At 45.7% G+C, this 24,806-nt stretch overlaps 1 protein-coding gene across 3 annotated transcripts in view; it reads left to right on the forward strand.

Annotated features, from left to right (window-relative positions):
* SPATA6 (spermatogenesis associated 6) overlaps positions 1–24,510 on the forward strand; it is a 72,080-nt gene extending 47,570 nt beyond the window's left edge. For all 3 annotated transcript variants that reach the window (XM_066597622.1, XM_066597623.1, XM_066597624.1), the window contains exons 8-10: positions 8,708–8,807; positions 15,432–15,514; positions 20,877–24,510. In XM_066597622.1, coding sequence (XP_066453719.1) covers positions 8,708–8,807; positions 15,432–15,514; positions 20,877–21,066 — 373 coding nt within the window. In that variant the 3' untranslated portion in view covers positions 21,067–24,510. The remainder of the gene's footprint in view (positions 1–8,707; positions 8,808–15,431; positions 15,515–20,876) is intronic.
* The last annotated feature ends 296 nt before the right edge of the window (positions 24,511–24,806 follow it).

A 24,806-nucleotide genomic window follows, 5' to 3' on the forward strand; every position in this document is an offset into this window, starting at 1 on the left:
GAACCTTTTGGAATTACCTGGATTTCTGCAATCATTACTAATGAAATGTGGTCTGATTGTGCTTGTCTATAATTGGGACTTGGATATCAATGTATTTAAACCACTGATGTCAAACACACAGGTTGAATCTGGCCTGCTGCCTCTTAATAAAGGGGTTATCCATGGAGCGTCACAATACACCGGATTTGAAGAGGTAGCCGTTGCTCGCCCCCCTGTGTAGTGGCTGTCACATGTCATTGCAGGCGCAGCTCTCATTGTTTTCAATGGAAACTGCACTTGGACTTACGAGCGACGACCACTACACAGGGATCAGAGCAGCAGCTTCCTCTCCAACCCCAGTTTATCCCGGCGGTGCGCTGCCTCTACTCACCCTGCCTGCTGTGCCAATTCGGCAGTGCAGAGTCTGTAACCACTGACTTCTGTGCTGGGGTGAAAGGTCAGTGGTTGTAAACTCAGCAGCGGCTGCCGCCAGATTGGGGCTATAGGCGGGGAGAGTGAGCTTGTAAGTATGCTGCCCGGCCAGAGGCAAATAGGAAGGGTTGCTATTGGCCTGTGACCAGGCAGTATTCCTGGGACTACTATGGGGGTTACTATTACTACTTGGGCCAATATGGGGGTCATTATTACTACTTGGATCACTAATGGGCGTCACTTTCATTACTGGGATCATTATCGGGGTTACTGTTACTACTGGGCCACTATGGGAGTCACTATTACTACTGGGGCACTGTTACTACTGGGCTAGTATGGGGTCACTATCACTACTGGGTCCATTATGGTGGTACTGTTACTACTGCGGCTACTATGGGTGTCACTATTACTACTGGGGCCACTATGGGGGTCACAAATAGGCCTTGTTCACATGGGGGTAAGCAGATTTCGGTCAGAAAAATATGCTGCAACCAAATATCGCTTACGCCCGTATACAATTACAATCAGCCCTTTGAAGGCAACTATAAGGCTGATTCAGCCCTTGGTAAAAAATACACAAACAATTATAGTACTCATGTCTTTTATTGCTATCATCCAAACTGCAGGGGTAAAATGTCAGTCAAGCTTTGTGTTAAAGGGGTTTTCCAGTACATAAAACAGTGGTAGCAGTTAGGCGGGGAGGGGGGGTGGAAGAGTGACAAAGGAGAAAAAAAACAAAAAAGCTCTCAACTCTTCACTGCTCCCATGTCCCCACTCCGGTCCTCTGGTGCTTTGTTTACATTTATGTCCCGTAAGTCTACCAGGGGCCTCTATATTAGAAGCCCATGTGACAGGTTTACTTAATGTAAGCCCATGTGACAGGTTGACAGGTTTACTTGATGTAATCCGATCAGAAGACCTGGTGACATTCCCTATCAAATACTATGTTCCTGCACCATGGTCAGTATATTGTTGTTTTTTTTTAATAGTTTTGGCATAAGGGATTGTATAAAAAATATAAATTGGACAACCCTTTTTAATGATTTCTCCAAGATCTAATTTCCAAAAGGTTTTCAATGAAAGAGATGAGATTAGAAGTGTCGGATTCACGGGTGCTATGCCCATTAAATAAAGGCATGCAAAGCCTGGTCACTGACAAACCTGTTCTTCTCAAGAAGGATTGGTTAACGTGAACCATACCTTGATGCAAACAACTTTTAGGTTATGGCCACTCATTGCAGTAGCCTGCAATGCGGCCACAATACTGCCCAACCGTATCTGGCAAGATCATGAGGCCATTTTCTGCCGTGGGTTTTGAGGGTTACAATTCTAGAAAAACACCATGAGACCACATTTTATTAGCACTCAATACAGAAATGTGGGTGATTCCAAAGGGTTTGCTTACCTTTTCTTGCTAATCTATATAAATCTATGCGGACTCTATAGATAAATAAATAAATCTTGTTATTTGTATAGCGCCAACTTATTCCGCAGCGCTTTGAGATCATTTATTTATTACCCCCCACCAAGCTGGGTAATCATTTTACCCACCTCGGACGGATGAAAGGCTGAGTCTACCTTAAGACTGCTACCTGAACCATGCAGGGATTGAACTTGCAACCTTTAGGTCGTGAGAGAGAGCTTAGGACTGCATTTCTGCTGCCTTAACACTCTTAAGAATAGAATAAGACTTCGATCCTTCCTGACCGTAGAGTAGCTATATGGACAAGACATTTATAAAGAAGCCACCCCCTACTCTAAAACCCTTTTACAGTTGTGGTCCCTGGCACCGATGCTAATGCCCTGAACAGTGCCACTCTTGACCATGTATTTCATATCCGGTATTGCGATTCATCAATGGTCAAAAAGTAGACCCTTTTTTTCCCCCTAGTCCCAAAAAAACTTTCAGAAGTTTGAGCATGTGTATATCCATGTTCGGCAGACATTCGCAGTCTGTGTTCTGTGTCTGCCTTTACAGAGGTGTAGCCGTCTCCCTAATTGAAGTGCTGCTACTCGCTCTTCCTGCCACCACTGTGATTGCCATCTGAAATTCTTATCCGCTGAGCATATTCCATCTGTATATCTTAAAGCCACTTGTGTAACGTCACACGTATACATTAACGTGCAGCTGTCACCATGAATTTTCATTTCCAGCATTGGTACAAGTTACATGTTGGTCTAAAAGCAGCAAATCTAGAATTACTATCATTAGTCTCACGATGTTCCTACCTCTCAGTCACTTGGATGGACTGTTCTAAGATTCGGGATACTTGTTGACATCAAAAGTATTTTTGAACTAAAAATTTAGAATGCAGCTGGATTTAACTCCTTAAAGAGTTTGTGTCATGAAACCTACATCCATCGATATGGTCTACTAGGGAATGTGGACATCACGGTGGGGTCCTGCAACGAGGATCTCCTCTATGGGCCAGAATGGAGATCTGTTCTTCACAAGTGGCTCCCGTCTTGGCAACTCAAGCCATCCTTGTAGCATCTGAATGGCAGCCGTCTTACACTACCTTTTCCCTGTAGCGGATATGTATCGGGAGAGGTCATATTCTGGAGAGGTCATTCCTTCCCCCCCCCCCCCCCCCCCCACACACACACACACTCCCCGCCGCAAATCACCTGTCACCCGCGCCGGCCCCCGAATCTTTAGAGACAAGCGGGGAGATACTCGGCTAAGGCACTACTCGCTCGAGGAATGTGCCTTAGCGAGTATACTCGCTCATCTCTACATGACACCTTTTAACCCCTTAAAGGGGTTGTCCCGCGAAGCAAAGTGGGTCTATACACTTCTGTATGGCCATATTAATGCACTTTGTAATGTACATTGTGCATTAATTATGAGCCATACAGAAGTTATTCACTTACCTGCTCCATTGCTAGCGTCCTCGTCTCCATGGTGCCGTCTAATCGCCCGATTAGACGCGCTTGCGCAGTCCGGTCTTCTCCGTGTTGAATGGGGCTGCTCGTGCCGGAGAGCGGCTCCTTGTAGCTCCGCCCCGTCACGTGTGCGGATTCCAGCCAATCAGGAGGCTGGAATCGGCAATGGACCGCACAGAAGACCTGCGGTCCACCGAGGGTGAAGATCCCGGCGGCCATCTTCACAAGGTAAGTCAGAAGTCACCGGAGCGCGGGGATTCGGGTAAGTACTGGACGGTTTGTTTTTTTTATGCCTGCATCAGGTTTGTCTCGCGCCAAACGGGGGGCTATTGAAAAAAAAAAACCCGTTTCGGCGCGGGACAACCCCTTTAAGGACATGGCCAAAATAGGACGCAACAATTTTTGGGAGACTTTCGTCTCCACTTTTCAAGAGCCATAACTTCTTTGTAGTTTTCCATGGACGGAGCTCTCGGAGGGCTTGTTTTATGCTTGATGAGCTGTAACTTCTATTGGCACCACTCTGTAATACGTATGCCTTTTTCATATCACTTTTGTTGTGTTTTTTTGGGAGGGCAAAATGAGCAAAATAAGCATTTTGCCCCTTGTTTTTTCTTCCTTTTTTTTTTTTTTTTTTTATAGTTTTCGCTGTGCAGGATAATTAATGTATTCAGTTTATCGTAGAGGTCGTTAAGGATTCGATGATACCAATTATGTGGTATTAAACAGAAATGTTTCTATACAAATAGGGGAAAGTGCGCCAAAAAGGGTTTTTTTTTTGGTCTTTTTTTCCATTTTTTTTAATGTGCCTGTAGGGGACTTGAACCATAACAGCTATTAGAGCCATGATAATGCATTGGCAGTACAGTCTGTACCGGTATGTTGTACAGAAAGAGGCAGGGACGTAGTATACCATTTACAGGAAGAGACAGGGAGGCAGTACTGTCTGTACCGGTATATTGTACCAAGAGATGCAGGGACGTAGTATACCATTTACAGAAGAGGCAGTACTGTCTGTACCTGTATATTGTACAGAAAGAGGCAGGGACGTAGTATACCATTCACAGGAAGAGACAGGGAGGCAGTACTGTCTGTACCGGTATATTGTAAGGACAGAGATAGGGAGGCAGTGCTATCTGCACCTTTTATATTGTACATGAAGTGACAGGATGGAAGTATCATCCATACCTGTATATTGCACAGGACTGGATAGGGAGCTAGTACTATCTGTACCTGTATATCGAAGAGAAAGAGGCAGGCAGGTAGTACTACTGTACTTGCATATTGTACAGAATGGGAGGTAGTACTATCTATTCAGGTATTATTGTACAGAAAGGGATGGGGAGATAGTACTATCTGTACCTGTATATTGTGGAGCAAGATTCAGGGAGGCAGTACTATCTGTACCTATATATTGTAGGAAGGCAGTAGTATATGTATTCGTACATTGTACAGAAAGGGAGGCTGTGTTATCTTTACCTGTATATTGTACCGAAAAAGACAGGGAGACAGTGCTATTTGTACCTATATATTGTGGGGAGACAGTACTACCAGTATATTGTAGAGAAAGAGACAGGGAGGCAGTACTATCTGTACCTGTATATTGTATAGAAAGGGACAGGAGGCAGTTCTCTACCTATATATTGTAGGAAGGCAGTACTATCTGTACCCACATATTTAACAGAAAGCTCTAAAAAAGCAGTTAAAGGGATTTTTGCACCTGCTTAGTAAGGTTGTGGTGATTCTGGTACTGAGTCCTGAAGATTTGCCTACTGGGACTTCTGGACACCGAACATTGGCAACACCTTCTATGGATTTTATTATGTGACCACTTTTTTGGGGGTCGGGAAGGGTATCGTTTCTCCTTAAGGAGAGCGCCTAGAATGTGTGTGATGAGACAAATGGGAAGCTGGAACAATACCTCTGCAACGCCACCTATTGGAAGGCAGCATTCCTGCAAGTCACTGTTAGACGTTTTAAACAAACCTTATAAGAATGACTGGGAATTGTGAGCTGAAGCCAGAATAACCATACACAGACAGCTGTCTCGGGGTGATTGCCCCCCATCAGTGTGCAACAGGTATATGTAGTTCCATCTTCCCATTTGCATATTTCCTAAAGGAGCATGGATTATAGTCAGTGGGGTCCACATTATAGTTATTGGGGTCCGTCATAAGTGTCTCAGCCTACAGTACACAACTTGGCAGGAAAAACTATGCACTTCCCAGCAGGCCATCGCTCTGAACGTTTGCCCTTTACCTTCGCTGTGTACATCGCTCGCGGCCGGTGATCCTTGGCGACGGTTTCCTTCTCCGTTCAGTCGGGTTCCACTTCCTACCGCTGTTCTTCTTATAACTTTCCAGTTCCTTTATTAATTTGATTGCAAGAAATCCGTATTTCATTTCCTATGTAGTAAGCACAGAGGCACCATCCACAAATATTTCCACAGGCTACGGTTTAAGCACTCGGGGGCGAGTGTCGTTTTGCGGTAAAAAGAGTCTTGATGAATTTACGTAATGTGAACATACAATTTATAATACTACGACTTCACATTAAACGTTAATCCTTTTATTTACATTTTTAAGATTCTGCCATAAAGGGCTGCTAATTATTTCCCAGGTTGATGCTCGCCGTGCGTCCGGCCGGATTGGTGAGGTGGCAGCGCACCCTAGTGGCTGAATGTGGGAATTGCAACTCACTGAAAGTCTTATTTCTAATGATAAGAAATTGAAATCCAGTTCATGAACCCCACTGCCTTCTAATATGTCTTTAAGGCGTTCCAGGAGTTTGCGAAGACCCCAAAGGGTAATTTTATAGGGACATGCATATGATTCTGCAGAGATGGGAAAGGACTTTGTTGTGTTCACGCAATTTTGGCATTTGGAGTATTTTTATTAAAAAAATTAACTATTGATGGTACTATAGACTTAAAGGGGCTGTCCAGAATTTTATGATCGATGCCCAATCCTCAGGGTAGGTCATCAATAGTTGATTGGGGTCTGAAACTTGGGATTTCCAACTGATCAGCTGTTTACTGGGTCCACTGTTTGTAGACGGCGACCTGGGTTGAAGTTGCATTAGATTTAATGGGAGCTCTGCTTGCATTGCCAAACCGGACTGCTGTCTGTTTCCAGTTGGCTCAATATCAGCGGATCAGAGCAGCGGACCCCCAATGATCAACTATTGATGACCCATGCGGAGGATAGATCATCAGTGGTAAAGTTCTAGACATCCCCTTTAAAGGGGTTACAGTACAAATTTTTAAAACTAAGTCGAGCACTGTTCAAATAATGAAAGCAGAGGTACTTACCCATCCTCAGCACTGCAGTTCCATGGGGCTCCCAGTCTTTGTTGTGAAACGGACATCACATAACCATTGCAGCTAATCAGAGGCTGCAACGCCATCTTTCTGCACTCCTGGCATCGTGGCGCCCAAGTTGTGTGTGTCGATGGCAGGAAAACAGTTGGTGATGGTGCGGCCTCTGATTGGCTGCAGTGGTCACGTGATGTCCGTTTCGCAACAAAGACCGGGAGAACTGTGGGACTGCGGAGCTGGATCGGCGCGTCTGAGGGCAGGTAAGTATCTCTGCTTTTGTGCTTTTTAATAGCGTTGGATCTGTTTTAAAAAATGTGTTCTGTAACTGGACAGCCTCTTTAATATGCATAAAAAGTTAGGTAACTTTTTGAAAATACATCCCATTATTTATTCTGTACTGATCCTGAGTTTCAGCCTGTTTTATACCGCAGAGCTGCCTTAATAATTCTGTAGGCCCCGGAGCTGAAATCTTGCTGCATTCCTTGCTGGCTCACAGTCCGCACTCTTCCATCCTGAATAGCGCAGGCTCTACACCAGACACCGTACTGTAAGCAGATCAAGTAAAAGTAACTGACTGCCTGTAGTATGGGAACTTGGCTATGCTGTTAGCGGTGTGTCTCACCAGCTTGTTGACTGTTTCCAGTCATGATCAGCACAATTATAAATGTAGTACAGAGTTACTTAACTTTTTATACAGAATACATCGCTATATACAACGCTCCCTGCAGTTACAGTGGTTACGTGATACAATATTTTCAGCATACCATGTTTTTTTCCTCGGCCATTGTGACTTAAAACCAGATGCAGCAGACAATGCCACAGACTGCCCAGAAAATCCAGCCAATCAGCATGAGCATCTCACTGGTAAAACCCCTGTATGACTGAAGTGCCTGCGCGGATTGGCTGTCTAGTAGCACCTCTCTACAGTATAGTGCAGTACTGTCGTGTTTGCCCGAAAATAATCCCTACTCTGATTTTTTTAGGATTTTTTGGAAGGCTTGAAATATAAGCCCTAGCTGCATTACATAAAAAGGAATATATTACCTAGCAGGCTCGGTCCAGGTCCCTCCCGCTGCTCTCCGGAGCTTCAGCTTGCTTCCTGCAGTTCTCGGCCGCTCATACAACATCACTTCCTGGTTACGGGAGTCATAAATCCTGCCTCCATAAAGCAATAGCTCTGATTGGCTGAGCAGCGCTTGAGAACCAATCTATGCAGTGCTCCATGAACCAATGCGATGGCTGTGATTGGTTCTTCAAGCGCTGCATTGATTCGCTGAGCAGCGGTCGAAGAACCAATAACAGCCATCATGTTGTGCAGGCGGGATTTATGAATTGGCCAATCAATGCCGTGGCTCAGCCAATTTCTAAATCCCGCCTCCACAATTCACTGACTGTGATTGGTTCATCGAGCGCTGCATTGATTGGCTGAGCCTCGGTCGAAGAACTAATCAGAGCCATCGCTTCCTGGAGGCTGAATCCCATAACCAGGACGTGATCTTCTGTGGGCGGCTGAGGACTGTAGGAAGCGCGCTGGAGCTCCGGAGAGCAGCAGGGCGGACTCGGACCGAGCCTGCTAGGTAAGTATAATAAGGCATCCCCAAAAAATAAGACCCTGTGCCTATTTTGGGGAAAAAATTAATATAAGACAGGGTCCTATTTTCGTGGGAAACTCTGTACATGTCCTTTACTTGCACCAGGATGAGCTGCTACTACGAACGCGAGTTGAGAGCAGCTCCATGTAATTTTTGTTGTACTGGACCCTGATGATGCTGCTGCCTTCACCATAGAAAGTGATTTACAGCTTTCAGCAGATCCTTCAGATTTTTATATCATATGTAAGGACTTGCTTTATCTGTATCTGATTCACTTTCTATAGTCTCTATAGTCTTCCTTTTGTATTACTTTACTTTCAGTTCACATATTGGAGGCTTCTGAACCAACTAACCAGATTTCCAGAGTTTTGGTACTGCTGTACTTGACCTGTCTCTTTGTATTCTACTTGCTACTTCTCCATGAGTTACATTCACCTCTTACAAGTTCTCTACCTTTTCCTATATCAGAGCAGTGAATAATGTTCATTATGTCTGATTATTGAAGGTTCCAGACCGATCGGCAAGCATCCGCTAACTGGAAGGAAACCCACGAGCGAGTCCGGAGTATCTTGAGGACGCACAGTGTCCGTCAGAAGCTACATTTTGTGAGTCCCCTAATATCACATTATTGATCCCTACAGTAAAATGATCTTGGCTTCCAGTATGCGATGATCTAGAAAGTCTGACGGCAAAGCTCAGATGTCCCTTTTACTGCTCTGTGAATGTCGTAAAAACTAACCTCCCCCAAAACCGGCGGAATTGCATTTAAAAAATTTCTTCCCACTTTTTTATTGTTTTTCCATACATTTTACGGCACATTAAATGCTACCATTGAGAATAAAACTCGGCAGTAAAACAATCCCTCATATGGCTATATCAATGGAAAATTTGTTTTATTGCTCTTGGGAAAAAAGAAAAAAGGAAAAATCTGTGGTCCTGAATGGGTTAAAGGAGTATTCTAGGACATAGACAACTTTGTCGCTTACAGCTGCCCTGGGTAATTAAAGAGGCTGTCCCCTTGTAAATTATTGATGCCTATTTGCAGAATGGGCCATCAATATTAGATCAGCAGAGGTCTGCCATCACCGATCAACTGTTCTTGGGGTCGGTGTGCTGCAGGAAGCACACAGCTCTGTTCCCACTGCAGTGACCAGGCTTGGTATTACATGCGAAGTTTCCACTGAAGTAAATGAGAACTTTGTGTGTAATACCAAGCCTGGCCACAGCAGTGGGAACAGAGCTGTCTGCTTCCTGCAGAAATTAGCTCAATACAGTAATGCATCGGCCCAATGAATAGCTGATGGGTAAGGATCCTGGATGGCTGATCTACTATTGATCAATACTTTTTAAATGGACTATCCATTCAAGCATATTGGCCTTATACATGTACTTTAATCCTACCAATAAGCTAGGTTATGACCTGAGGATAGCTCATTAATTTCATAGTAAAAATAAAAAGCCAGGCAAACCCCTAATGTACGCGCAACGTCAGACCCATTCAGTTTATCTTTTCTCCATGTGTCAAGTTCTCCGCTATCCACAGCCTTTTTCCAACCCTGTCTGCCTTTAGGTGGCGTCTACTTCCATGTCAATCACAAGGGTTGAAGGGCAAGGCGGAGTTCTGCTATTGCATTGCGAGGGGTTCTTACAGTCGCAGCTATTTTCCGCCTCAGTCCCCATGGCTCCAGCATCATGGGCACCAAACCGGAAATGGCTACAGCCAGAAGTCATGGCAGTAAACACATCCTGTGATTTCAGGGGGAGCGGCATTAACCATTTAAAGGTATCTTGGGGGGGCTTTGTGGGTTGGAGAGCAAACATAGGGACCCATTTTCTAAAATGTAATTTCTCAGAGAACCCCTTTTGACCTGAGCGTGGACCCCTTTTCTTTTTAACCATTTTTCTTTTCTCCTCTAGGGCTTTCAGAGGGCTTGTTGTTTTACAGGGTGACTTGTATTTTTCAGTGGTACCATTTCATATACCATTTAATGTATCGAAGAAGCTTTCAAAAATTTCTAAATGGAGTGAAATGTAAAAAGCCGCAATTTCCCCAGTATTGCAGTATATGGTATTTCTGCATGCTTTTTATTAAGACATACCACAAGCCTGTCTTAATAGGCAGAAATACATGACAGCCTCGGGGGCTTTCAAAAAGCTTCCTGAAATCAGGGATGGCAACTCGCGATCTCATCGCAGGGGACTCTGTTCAGGACCCATAAATGCTGAATATGGCATTTTGAAGAGTTAAGGCCCCCTTCACACGAGCGTATGCGTATTTGCGTGCGTCTGAGCGCTGCATATTTAGGGAACGACCAATGCTTTTTTTTTTTTATGCGCGCCAAACAAAAACTCATTGAATGAAAATGGCCAATTAGTCTAATGAACTCCAGATGTATTCTTATTCCTACTCAACTTCACAGCATTTCACGCATCTCCTAGCGTATTTTGCGCATCCCTATTTTTGTCTATAGGCACTTCGGGTGCGCAGGAAAATAGAGCATGCTGCGTTTTTTAGGGTTTTTTTGCGCGCGACAGAAATGTGCAGGAAATATCCGCACCAATTAAAAAGGGTTCTCTTCTCTGCGGATTGTACGCGCAAAACCCAGTGTGAAGGGGGCCTTACAGCCGGCGTATGGCGTAGACTTGGCTCCATAGAAACCTAGGAAGTGCATTAACACTACGGGGGGGCTAAGGGGTTAATAACGTAATTAGCAGTTCCTTCCTAACGGGAGTTTAGTATCGTCTATAACAATCCAGCATCTATTTTTACCCTGACAGTGTTTTTTGGGGGGTCGGTAGCAGGAAGCAGAGAGTAAAAAAGTTTTAGCGCGAGCGGTGGAATAGCTGAGCGCGCCCGGTAATTACAGCTAACCAGTACAAATGATGGGATGTCTAACAAGAACATATTAGCAGAGGCGCTCGCTGAGCTTTGAAATTTGATTCTGATGTTGAGTTTTACAAATGTTCAGCCGCCGTGGGAGTTTAAAGGCATGAGCGGTGAATGGCAAGCGCCGGCGGTTCCAAGGCCTCCGTAGATTCTCTCCAATTTATAACCCATAGGAGTTTGCTTTCCTTCTCTCCATTCGGTAACATTTAATTAAAAATATTCATCAATTTGCGGCTCATTACTTCACGTTGCCGCTTTTTTTATTTATTTATTTTTTTACTCTCTCCAGTTCTATTACACTCTACGGAAATCCAAGTGCACGCGTGTCAAGGACGGGGGGCATTCTTCACGATGGGATTAGAGAATGTATTAGAAAGTCGAAAATTTAACCAATTCAGTTTAGTTACCGGATAAGGACCAAATGTTGTAAATATGCGACTCTCGTTCCTGGGCTTTAACCCCACGCCGCTTTAAAAATACGGTACGGGTTTAAAGCTCCCGGTTGGTCAGAGACGGCCAGGGATGAGGAAGAGAAGATAGAAGCGGTTTGTAACTACTTCTACCTAGCGCTCAATGTGTGATATGTAGTCTATGAAGGAAGCGGTAGGGACATTTTCTCTATTAGACCAGGCGATCATGTGACCACCGGCGACCCCCGGCATTGGCAGAGCTCCTAAGTCTTAGGCCTCATGTCCACGGGAAAAATTGGGCCCGCTATGGATTCTCCATGGAGAATCCGCAGCGGGTCCCTCCTGCCCCGCGGACATGAGGACTGAAATCAGAATATACTCACCTGCAGCGGTCCGTGCGTGTCTTCCCTTTTTCCCGGCCGGGACTTCTTTCTTCGACCTGGCCAATGTGCTGGGCACGCCGGCTGCATATCCGCCGGGCCGAAGCAAGAAGATCCGGCCGGGAAGAAGGGAAGACACGCATGGGCGCAGCAGGTGAGTATATTCTGATTTTAGGTCTCCCGCGGATCCGGACGGCTTCCATAGGCTTCAATAGAAGCCTGCGGGAGACCCGCACCAAATGGAGCATGGTCCGGATTTTTTCCTGCACGCGGATCCGCGTCTGCAGGGAAAAATGACATCCGCATACAGGAAAAACGCTGCGGATTTGAAATTTAGAATTCGCAAGTGGACATGAGGCCTTATTAGACCCCTGACCAGCCCTGCCAGTGACAGAGGCAGATGTTTTATCCTGTAGCCGGGGCTCCTATGGACGTTGCAGCAGAAAATTGTTAAATGCAAGAAAAAAAATGGCGCTTTGGGACTTCTATGATGTCATAGGGACTTATATGTTATCATTAATACTTACAAAAATAAGTAAAAAAAAAATATTGCCAAATAAAATGCAAGTATATTAAAAAAAAGAACGATCCACCGCTCACGCCATGCTATTCGCCCTATTCTATATCAAAATGTCCAAAACAAAATTTGGGGGACCCCATTCCTCTATTTTATTATAGTATAAATTCACTAATTCTCGAAATAAAAAAAAAATAAAAATTATAATTTGTTTATGCTTTTTTTTTACGCATTACTCTAATAATAAAAAATTGGAAAATAACTGAAAAATGTATGAAAAGTAGCCCTGTACATATCACAAAAAAACCAGTAAAAAGTATTTTGGCAGGCCAAGAAAAAAAATAATTCCATAAAACCACCACATGGATAACATCGCCAGCATCCTCGTACAACCCCCTGATTAAAGGAACTGTGGTGCTCTTACATTTCACTTCACAGAGCAGCAAGGAGCTGCAGTACCAGGCACGGCCACCACTGAATGTATGGAGCGGTGTCTGGTAAGCAATGAGGGGATGTGCTGCCCATCCAAGCACCGCAGCCCTTTCCGTCAGCTGATTGGTAGGTATGTTGAGAGTCGGATCACCATCGATCTGGTATTGATGGCCGATCTGGTATTAAGGTCCCAGAAAACCCCTTTAAACAGTAAAACTGGAATAGCAATCCATAAGATGAAATGGCTGCAAGTGCTCAAAACAGACTCGGCGTCATTTATGAAACAAAATGGCTGGCATCTAATGTAGGGTGCAAAGTAAATGCCATATAATGCATAAAACAAAATGGCTGCCATGTAATGCAGAGAGTAAAATCACTACTAGGTTATGCAAAGCGAAACATGGCTATCCTGGAACATAGAGTGCAAAATGGCTATCATTTATCACAAAATGGCACCATGTCATTCAGAGTGCCCGTTGCGTTATGTCCTAGGTTGTAAAATGGCTGCCGTATCATCCATAGGACTAAATGGCTGGCATGTAATGAAGAGCACAGAATGGCTGCCATGGAATATCGGGTACATAATGGCTGCCATATTACCCATAGCATAAATGTGAGGTAGAGCACATCATTGTAGCCAGATCATTCAGCTCACAAAATGGCCGACATGATACTCGGAGCACAAAATGGCCGCCATGTAAAGAAGTGCTTAAAATGTGTCTGTTTAAAGCCGCTAACGCAGAGTCACGACCACCGGCGACACGTCCATTCATCTCTAATTAGATCTTAATGGCACGTGACAAGTTGGTGATATCACCGAAGGGGGTCTCTGCCGCCATCCTGATATCACCGAAGGGGGTCCCTGCCGCCATCCTGCCGCTCATCTGTGAGACCTGAAGAACGTTGCTCTCATCATTTCCCACTTTCATGATATTTATCTCACCATTAAAAAGCTGTAATTATGTGATCTGACATGTGGAATGCTTCTGAGCAGGCAGCGGGGCCATTACACATCCGCCATGCGGTGAGGCCGGCTGTCGTCTCCACACTGCGGCCTGATTGTTATTACTGATCTCCACATCAGACGCACTGAGAGGCCTCTAACCCCTTCATGCTCCAGGACGTACAGTTAAGCCCTGCAGGTTCAGGGTTCGTATGGAGAGGGATCAGGAGTCGATCCCACTCCATACAATGCGGGTTTCGGCTGTTTCTCACAGCTGACCCCCACCAATGACAGCTGCGATCGGCGCTAATGCTGACTGGCTGTCAACCCTTTTAATGCTGCCATTCATTCTGACAGTGGCATGTAAATGCCTCGATCAGAGTAAGGCTGGGTTCACGCAGGGCGGATTTGCCGTGCGGAATTTCACCTCAGCAAATGCGCATGCGGCCGCCTATCCCGGGATTAGTCAGCCATGTGGACGAGATTTCTCAGAAATCTCGTCCACGTGGGACGGCAAATCCGCTGCGGCTAAGCCGGCAGAAGCCGCTGCTGCGGCACGGATTTGCCAACCGCAGCATGTCTATTTTTTTTTTTTTCTGCTGCGGCCGTGCTCTCCTCTATGGGAGCGCCGGCCGCAGCAGAAGAGCGAGCGGGCCGCTTCAAAGCCACTCCCATTTCCGTCGGGAATCTGCCCTGTGTGACCGTGGCCTTAGAAGATCCCAAACAACCCCCGTGATGAGGTAGAGGATTCTTTACTCCCCACGGGGAGTCCTCTCGGCACTGATCACTGTGACAGTGCTGTCACAGTGTTCAGTGACAAGGGGACTCCCTGTGGGGAATATGTACACGGGGCACACACACATTATATATATATATATATATATTTATTATTTTTTTTACGCAAACAGGGATTTTTCAGGGATGGGCTTATATTTAAGGCCCTTCCCCAAAAATCACTGCAGGGGTTGCTGGCAGCCCATTGTTTGTAATGGGGCCGCCAGCAGCAGCCGCAGCCCCATTGAAGGCAATGGGCACGGACCTTCATTCACGTGTGTTTGTGCATGTACGTGGGTGCTCACTTTGGTGCGCCCCTATGTACGGCACACGCTTGTGTGAAACCACCCTAATGTCCTGCCATCAAATTCACTGAACTGCGGTGCAACTTTCATGTGACCAAATCTGTGATCCAGAAGCAGCACTATGCTGAATAATAGCCCGAAGAGTCATTTTATTTCAGGGTAGAGTGTGGAACGTTCTCAATTCCTTGGTGCCATTTAGTTGTTTCTATACATTGTCAAAAAGCCAAAGGCTGTCTGGTAGACGTTATATGGAGATACACATAACCACCTTCTGAACGTGGAGACTAATAGTAGATAGGCCATCGATATTTGTAATAATACGCCAACAGCCTCAGAATATGGACACCTTTTGAGGGCGTTTTTTTACTGTTCAAAACCAATTTTTTGCAATAGAGTTGGATTACAAACGTTGTGCTGTTTTGGTTTCTGCAGCTTCTGTGTATCACAGTATAAAGCAAGCTGCAGAACGCCGTTCACAGTGAACTAATATCCACCAAGTGTCTCCGCCCCTCTCTCCTCTCCTGAGGGATCGTCTAGGCCCATTTATGACCAAACCAAAGTTTTATATCTAATTTTCTTAGGACAAGAATGTATCCTGGAAGGAACCTGATCGCACCAGGACCGTCAGTGAGGAGCTACTGAACGCCAGAGAGCTGCACGACAGGTGAGGGGTTCACTTACTATTGAGTTCTGGCAGCTGCTAATTAGTGGCATAGCAAGGTCAGGTTGTACCCGATGCGGGTATATTATTATGTATACACAGCTGCTGTATATAGTGATATACCAGGTTATACCAGCATGCTCCATATCACTATATAATTATATATGTAATACTGGTATAAGCTAGATATCCCCAGTATATACACAAGATACCCAAGGTATAGCAGCATGCTCCATATCACTATATATAGCAGATATACATCCCCTGTATATAGTGATGTTGATGTAACCTGGTCATTAATAAATATAGTAAAAAGAATAGGGCCCAATACTGCCCCCTGTTGTACCTTACTAGTAACGGGGACTCCACCCCACCCCCCCTCCCTTCCCAATACTGCCCCCTGTAGTACCCCACTAGTAATAGTGACCACCCCCACCCCCCTCCCTTCCCAATACTGCCCTCTGTAGTACCCCACTAGTAATAGTGACCACCCCCACCCCCCTCCTTTCCCAATACTTCCCCCTGTAGTACCCCACTAGTAATAGTGACCCCCCCCCCCCCCCTTCCTTCCCAATACTGCCCCCTGTAGTACCTCACTAGTAATGGGGACTCCACCCCGCCCCCCCCTCCCTTCCCAATACTGCCCCCTGTAGTACCCCACTAGTAATAGTGACCACCACCCCCCACTCTCCTTCCCAATACTGCTCCCTGTGGTACCCCACTAGTAACGGTGCCCATCCCAATACTGCCCCCTGTGGTACCCCACTAGTAACGGTGACCCAATCAGAGTCTGTACCATTTATAATCCCCCTCTGCTTTTCTATTACTGACCAGTTACTGACCCCCTTACACACATTGTCACCCAGACCAAGCATTCTCATTTTATATACCTACCTTCTATGCGGCACAGAATCAAACACTTGATACACAGTATCCCGTGACTCCCCGATCCAGTCTAGAACTTACCTCCTCGTAGAAGCTGATCTGCACACGCTCAGATATTTCTCCCAACCTGATCCCATCTAGTTATGCTTTTGCACGCTCCTGTTTCACATCCCCCACAGCCTATTTCTTTCATATTACATTAGATTTTCTCATTTCCTCCCTTTTCAGCCATTACTGCATTTCTCCAGCTAATACATAGACCGAGCATTAACCCTCTACCGGCCTGTTCCCTTTGAGGTACAGCGGCACTGTGGGATGGAGCACGTGCGCCGCTATGTTCCCTCTTTATCTAGTCATTCCGTCTTTGGGCGCACTTTTTGTGTAATAGGACAGTACATTAACAGTCCCCAGAGAGGCATTCCCGCTTGTAAAGTCGATTTAGGTACTAACTCCTTTTAATTAAACCCAATGGTACTAAAAATGTATTTTATTAGCGGGAGGTTGGATGCTGCAGAGCTGCGCTCCGTGAGAACCTGGAGAGATCATTTGCCTGCGGGCCTAACTTCCAGGGAACTCGGAAGCGATCCCCAACAGACATCCTCGGTTTCTGAAGATGGATTGTTCCTTTTTTTTTGTTTTCATCCGTATGCACAGTGTGCCATTTAAATGGGTTGCATGTAACCTGCATAGTACAACTAGGGGGCATTTATGTCTCATGAAATAAATATGGAGAAGAGAAATAATGTTGGTTCAAGATTCGAAATGGGGGAGATAAATTGGGACGGCTATATTGGGAGTTCATACATTTACTTGCTGTATTGTCTTTATAGACTGTGCAGAAAGCTATGTTCCCTCTAAGCCTTTGTAGCTGGGGAGCCTTGGGACCTGCGCACACAGATCACTCTAGGGTGGGCAATACAGAACCACAGCCAATAAATATTAAAGGGGTGCTCCCAAGATTCATTTTTATTACCTAGGTGATACAAGTCTGATCGTGGGGCTCTCACCGCTGAGACCTCCACCTGTCCTGAGGATGGGGGCAAAATCCCCCCCCCCCCAAAAAAAAAAACCTCCACCCTCGAGCATGAAAACTTTCTAGCTCAATGTAAAAGTTCAGCAAGCACCCACTTGCGGGCCGACTCAAGCGTAACAAAAAAAAGAAAAGGGGCCACAAGTCTGCCCTTACATTCTGACCAAGCCTGTAAGGGTAACAAATCGTTAAACACGTATATGTTATCCCAGAGCAGACACTAAAATAATATCGCATACCATATATACAAGATGCAAACACTATTACCATTCATATTACCTCCAAAGTGTCACCCAACAAAACCCACTATACCAGGAGCAGCATTACCAGTAATAACACCATATGAGGGCCAAATAATACCACCTGACATAGTGATGGAATACTCCCATACTGTTTCGGAAAAAACACCATACAGAGACCAATATTACCCTCGCAAGGTTATAATATATACCAAATGTTACATACCAGCTCTACTGGGAGACTGCAGAAGTTATTACAGTGCTGTTACTTCCAGTGATCACAGGTGATTTCCTATCTGATTGGAGGCGTTCTATTTTCCCTTTCTTCTCCACCCGACCCAGACCACTATGATGGCTTATCCCAGTCACAACTTGTCTCTGCAGAATGACACACAGACATCTTTGGCTTCTTCCTTTTCCAGCATCCTCCTTACTTTTTCTACGCTTCTACGCAATCTTCCCATCTGCAGTGCCCTAGATAGTAATAATTCCACCTGTAATGCCCTACACAGTAAAATAGTATCCCCCTTCATGTGCCCCCTTTAACAACCATATAGGATGTGCTGCTTATAGTGGCTCCTCCTTATGCCCCCAGTTTTCCCCCTTTTGCCTCAGTCTATAATAATACCTTCTCTTGATGCCTTTTAGAAATAATGTTCCCTTTTCCAACCTTTTAGTTATAATGCCACTTCTACCCCGTTTTGATATAATGCTACCTCTTGCCCCTTTTTAAATATGCCACCTTTTACCACTTTTACATATAAACCACCTTTTTCCCTCTTATTCGTGTATATGCCACCTTCTGACCCCTTTTACCTGTATATGCCATCTGCCATGTACATGCCATCTTCTGTTTCCTTTTACCTGTATATGCCATCTGCCATGTACATGCCATCTTCTGTTTCCTTTTACCTGTATATGCCATCTGCCATGTACATGCCATCTTCTATTTCCTTTTACCTGTATATGCCACCTTGCCCGTATATGCCATCTTCTGTTCCGTTTTAACTTTATATGCCACATTTGCCCCCTTATAGATACGCCACCTTTTGCCCCCTTTTTGCAAATTTGCCATCTTCTGCACTCTTTTACCTGTATATGCCACCTTCCCTGCATATGCCACCTTCTGCTCCTTTTACCTGCGTATACCATCCTTTTCCCCCATTTTGCATATACTGCCCCCTTATAAAGATGTGACAAATTAGAAAACAGTCTATACTCTCCTCCCGTGTTGGTCCCTGGCAGCTGTAGTCGACGATGCTGTCCCCCGCTGACTTCCGGGTTGTGTCACACAACCATGATCGCTGCAGTCAATCTCCAGTCTCAGAGTTAGTGAGCCTGGGAATGTTCTCAGCGATCGTGTGTGCCACATGTTCACCCAACCCGAAAGTTACGAGAGGACAGCGGCCGGGAAGCGACAGGAGAGGGGAGTATAGACTGTGCATGACCCAGCAGCCCAGGCACTCTTCCCCTGCTGGGCCCTGTGCAGCCGAAGCGGCTGGACAATGCGGTACCTCCACACGGTGAGAAAAAGATTAAACAGAGTGGTGGTCAAGTGTGAGCGGTACCGCTCCATTCAGCTTCAATGGGACTGCCAGAGATATCCAAGTGCTTGTACTCAGCCATTTCCATCATCACCATTAAAGTGAATGGCATGGGGCTGAGAATGCTCAATCACCACTTCATTCAGTCTCCACATCACTGCGGGGATTACAGTGTGGAGAAGAGGGGGGGGGGGGGACAGTTCTATGTATGGGTGAAAAGTCAGTCTTGGAAATACACCTTTAATGAACATTACCCTAACGATTAGATAAAAGCCAGAAATACAAGGCCACCTAGCAGTCAGACAAATGCTATTAAGGGGCATCCAGGTCTATCATAGGGAGGGTTATTTTCTACATCCATAGTGATCTAGAGCAGGAAAGGGATTAATGTCTGTTAAAGGCTATAAAGGGGGGTATTATCTGTATGCCAGATAGTCTATGGTAGTAAGTGTGTTAGTATCAACATCCCTGGTGGCTTAGGGTAGTAAAAGGATTAATGTCAGTAGCCTTAATGGTCTAGGGCAGTGAAGAGGTTAATGTATGGACCCTGGTGGTCTAGGGCAGTAAATGGATTAATGTCAGTATTCCTGGCAGTGAGGAGATTAATTCCAGTATCTGTGGTTGTCTAGGCCATGGAAGGGGTCAATGTAAAGATCCCTGGTGGTCTAGTGGCATCAAAGGGGTAACTTTAAGCTATCTGGTGGAGGACAGTAGAAGGGTTGATGCTACATACCACGGTTCCAGTCGTTCCTCACCGCTCCAGATTTCAGTGTTGTTTTGTTTGTATGCAGATTCCTGTTTCCTCCTTGCACTGATTATAGAGATGAGTGCAGGGGGGGAATAAAGAGGATTGTGCAGCTACTCAGTCCAGCCTATGATCAGGCAGAGCGATTTAGGTACTACCTAGATGTACTTCAATCATTGTCATTTTTCTCTCGTTTGGTGGAAATTATTTGGTCCTAATGCCACCGTTGGGGGAAGAAGTGGTGGTATGAGGGGGTCATGCAGGTGGACTTCCAAAGTTTGGGCATGGGCTTGAAATTAACTACAAGTGTAGCAAATGTTAACTTGACATTATGGGCTAATGCCCACGGACGGATTATTGCTACGGAAAGCACGGCCAGATACCCGCCGCGAATTCTGCAGCTATGTCCGTCCATAGACATGCTATGTTAAATGATTCTCCCCTGCCCACGAGTGGAAGTCAACTGCGATTTTCCGCTCGCGGGAGAGAATCGCGGCATGTTCTATCCTGTGTCGAAAAACGCACGGACGGCTCCCATTGCAGTCAATGGAAGCCATCCGTCCCGTGATACTTCTGCTGTGAGCACTGCAGAAGTATCACAGGAATCGGCGTCACAGCCCAGCACCGGCGCGTCATGCGCTGCACTGTGCTCACCGGATGGGACAGTTGCGACAGATCCGGTGAGGTGAGTATAAGGTCTTTGGGGGGCGCTGGGTCTGATTCTGGGTCCGACCTGGCCGTGGGCATGAGGCCTCAATGTGCTATGATCATTACGATGTATTACACTGCTGTAAGTCGAGTTATCCCAATCTGCGGGTCACATTAATGACGGCTACATCTGTATGTTTCAACTTGGTTACATTTTCTTTTATTGTTATTTCATGGGATGATGTAAGTAACGCTTCCCACCTTTTATCTACAGCTTCTCGCAGGATAAGTCCGTTCACTTGGACAACGGAGAGTACTGGTCCATGAGAGCAGCCGCCTACAAAGGCAAGAGTCATAGGAGAATATTCGAGGAGAGCATGGAGAAAATCTACAAGAACATGTACAGAAATGCTGTAAACCCCAATGTCTATAGGAGATCCCATCACTCCAAGGAGTTTATCTGAAGTATGGCGATACAGTCTGAGGGGCGGTGCTTGACACAGGAGCTTCTCTCCTTTTGTTTAGGCTCGTTGAGTCATCCACCGCCCCTGCACTAGGCATGACGCATTGTATCGAAGTGCTCCTTTAAGGCGGCCAACACCATCTACAGTAAACCTGGAACATCTATATGCCAAAACGGTCCGAAAGATCCTCAGGTTATTACTTACGTTTACAGAGCTTAAGCCTATCTATGCACAAGTGAATGTAAACTCATCTACCCGCTTCTGCTGGGGCTTTTGTCTTATTTTTCTATGTACTGTACTAGATGCTTGAGTTGGAATGTAGATATTAAAGGGAAGCCTGTCATCAGCTTAGAAGTACCATAAACTAAGTTATAGTGTTTATAGGTTAGGTGATATGGAGTTCGGGACCCTCTTTTATTACCCACCTTGTCCTGTGGTGCCCCCGGGTGAGTCGGTATTGCACAGCAGCTTGACTCTTTTTCAGAAGGCTGTGCACTCCCATTCATCTCTATGGGAGTGAGCATGCACAGCCTTCTGAAGAGAGTCAAGCTGGTGTGCGTATGCTCACTTTGCCGGGTGACACCGAAGGAACAGAGGACTGCATGAGTATGACAAGAGGTTACCCGGACATCACTTAAACTGTAAGCACCATAACTTAGTATTGTTTCACCTTCCCATTTGCATATTTCCCAGCGGAGCGTGGATGGCCTTATGAGTCTCTTCACACGTTATAGGTGCTCTCTGAAAGGTGAAATGATAGCCTCTCACTAGCCAAGCCGGAAACCTACTGCACACTGTTGAGGGGCAATAAGCCTGAAAAAAGCTGTCTGGGAATTGTAAGTCAAAAGCCAGAATAACCATACACAGTCATTGTTACAAGGCTTGTTAAAAAAGTCTGACATTGACTTGCAGGAATGTTGCCTTCCATCTTTTCATTTGCATATTCCCCATTGTGCTCTGTAAAGCCCTTAAGCCCCATTTACACGGGACGACTGTCAGGCGAACGATGCCCGACACTCGTCCCCGCATGTACTTGCTCCCGTGCTGTTGCACAGGAGGGAGTATTGTTGACTCGCAGTGGGGTGGCTGGAGGAGACTTCACTTCTCTCACTCCCCCGCCCCTCTCCATTCACTAACACAGCAGCTGTTCAGTACTGAACGACTGCTATTTACACTGAACACTCATTATGTGATGATCCTGAACGGTGAGTGATGAGTATAAACAGCAGCCATTCAGTACTGAACGGCCGCTGTGTTAGTAAATGGAGTGGGGCGGGGAGAGCGAGGAGTGAAATCTCCTCCAGCTGCCCTGGCCCCCTGCTGGCCGCTCTGTCAGACAGCCTGCGATACTCGCTCCTGTGCAGCAGCACGGAAGTGAGTACACACAGGGACAAGTGTCAGGCACCATTTGCCCGACATGCGACCCGTGCAGTTGGGCCTTTACACTTCTTTGCTCCATCTGGAGGAATGTGTCACATATCTCATAATGACACACCATGGTAATCAATAGTATTCTAGCATGAGTATCTACTGACGGTCTCTGGGACCTATCAGAAGACATATTAAGGAGGATTTCCCCTTTTAATAGAAACTCCGTGGACCAAAGCAGAATTTTATGACTTGTGTCATTTCTTGATATACACTTACCACATCTGATGGCCTTAAAGTAAAGGCTGACCTACTTCTTTTTTTCTGAATGTCACTGAGCGATGTTTGAAGTGGGCATTGGTGGGTTTCCATGAGATGAGACTTGAAGGGGCTACAGCGATGTATTGTATTGTCTGTATTCGTGGTAGCGCTCTGATTGAAATCAAAGGGTCTATAATGCATATCTATTAAAGTGGTTGTCCAGTTGTAAATTATCGATGGGCTCTTCTCAGGACATGTCATCAATAGTAGATTGGCAAGGGTCCGTTGCCAGGGAACACTGCTGTTTGCCAGGCCAGTGCACTTGTGCACTCAGCTTATTTCTGCAGGAAGCAAACTGCGCCATTCCCATTGCAGTGGCCAGGCTTGGTATTGCAGGCCACGTTCTCATTTATTTCAATAAGGGCTTTGCCTGTAATACCAAGCTGGGCCACTGCAGTGGAAACAGAGCTGTTTGCTTCCGGCACACATCAGCTCAGTGTACTGACCCAGAGAACAGCTCATTGGCAGGGGTTCCTGGCTCCCTGATGATCTGCTTTTGAAGAGCTATCCTGAAGAGTGGCCATCAACAGTTCACAACGGGACTAAATATATTCATGTAACGGTTTGGCGTTATAGTGCCGCCATTACCTGTAAATGCAACTCAAATTTATGAGGTCATTGTTGACAACCCCTTTAAAGTTGCGATTGTCTTTTGAGCAGTACTGCTATGTCTGAATTGCTACTTACATCTTCATAGCCGCAGTTGTAGTCCTAGCCTTCCTTAGCAATCTGTTACTTATGGACTCATTTATACTTGTCCTGACCCTTAACCCAAGTAATGATCCAAGAAATGTATCTTCTGTGGCCCCAGCAACTGAATCAGAAGTAGTTCCGACGGCGACACAGAATCGCACTCAACAACAATATTTCAAAAGTAGGAGAAAGTTGCGGGTACTTTATGAGGACCACAAAAATTCTGCCCATTTCTGAACTCATGTGATTGATGGGGCCACATTTTGCGCCGTCATTAAACATTAAGGTGGTGCAAATTTAGTGTTTACTTCATGTATATTAGAGGAGCTCCTGGTTTACATGCTGAACATGTCTATAGGCCGTTATGTATCCAGTGTATGCCAAAAACGGGTCATTTTGCTACACGTTGGGCTGGTGGTATTCGTTAGCATACTTTTTTTGACTATATAGAAAAGCTTAGCCTGCTGTGTAGAGATGAGCGAGCATTGCCCTTAGCGAGTACCTGCCCGCTCGGGAGAGATTCGGCTGCCGGCGGGGAGTGGCGGGGGAGCGCGGGGAGAAACGGAGGGGAGATCTCCCTCTTCCCCCCCCCCCCCCCCCGCTCCCCTCTGCTCATGGCTGCAACTCACCTGTCACCCGCGCCGCCACCCGATCCTTTGTTCCTGAGCGGGCAGGTACTCGCTAAGGGCAATGCTCAGTCGAGCAATTGTCCTTAGCGAGTATGCTCGCTCCTCTCTACTGCTGTGCTTTCTTATACAGAGGAACACAGAAAAATAAAAAGTACACGGTATACGTCATTTACATTGGGGATCATGGCCGACGTATGCTTATTCCGTGGTATGCGTAGACTTATGTTGGGGAATGCTCCCAATGTATACCTCCTGCGGAAGCGAAAAGCAAGATGTGAACAAAGCCTTACACCTACCGACATGTTGTATCCTCAGGAACCGTTCACACTGCACAGAAGACGTCTGGTTGAAGTGTCTTACATACTGTATCACTCGCGGTACATTTTTTTGTATTTTTATACTTATTTTAATAAAATTATATAACAACTTGAAAGGTTTCCAGTTATTTACAGGGAGACTCCGCTTCACCTTTTCTTTGGCTCAGGATCACACAGTCGGGAGATATGGTATAGTGTTGATTTACTTATGTATAAAGGTCCTGCATAAACAGCAATATCCTTATAAAACAGCTGAAATTCATTGCGCCTCCAACTTACTGCAGCCGCTACTGAAGATGACAGAGAAGTTGTAAATCTGAGGGCTAAGACATCCATCCATCACCCAAACCAGAGGGCTGGGACGCTCTGCTGAGCCTCGTTATTTCTTGTCCTCTTTCTTTAGAGCGGTATA

The sequence above is a fragment of the Eleutherodactylus coqui genome, chromosome 3 (genome assembly GCF_035609145.1).
Source record: "Eleutherodactylus coqui strain aEleCoq1 chromosome 3, aEleCoq1.hap1, whole genome shotgun sequence".
Classification (NCBI taxonomy): domain Eukaryota; kingdom Metazoa; phylum Chordata; class Amphibia; order Anura; family Eleutherodactylidae; genus Eleutherodactylus; species Eleutherodactylus coqui.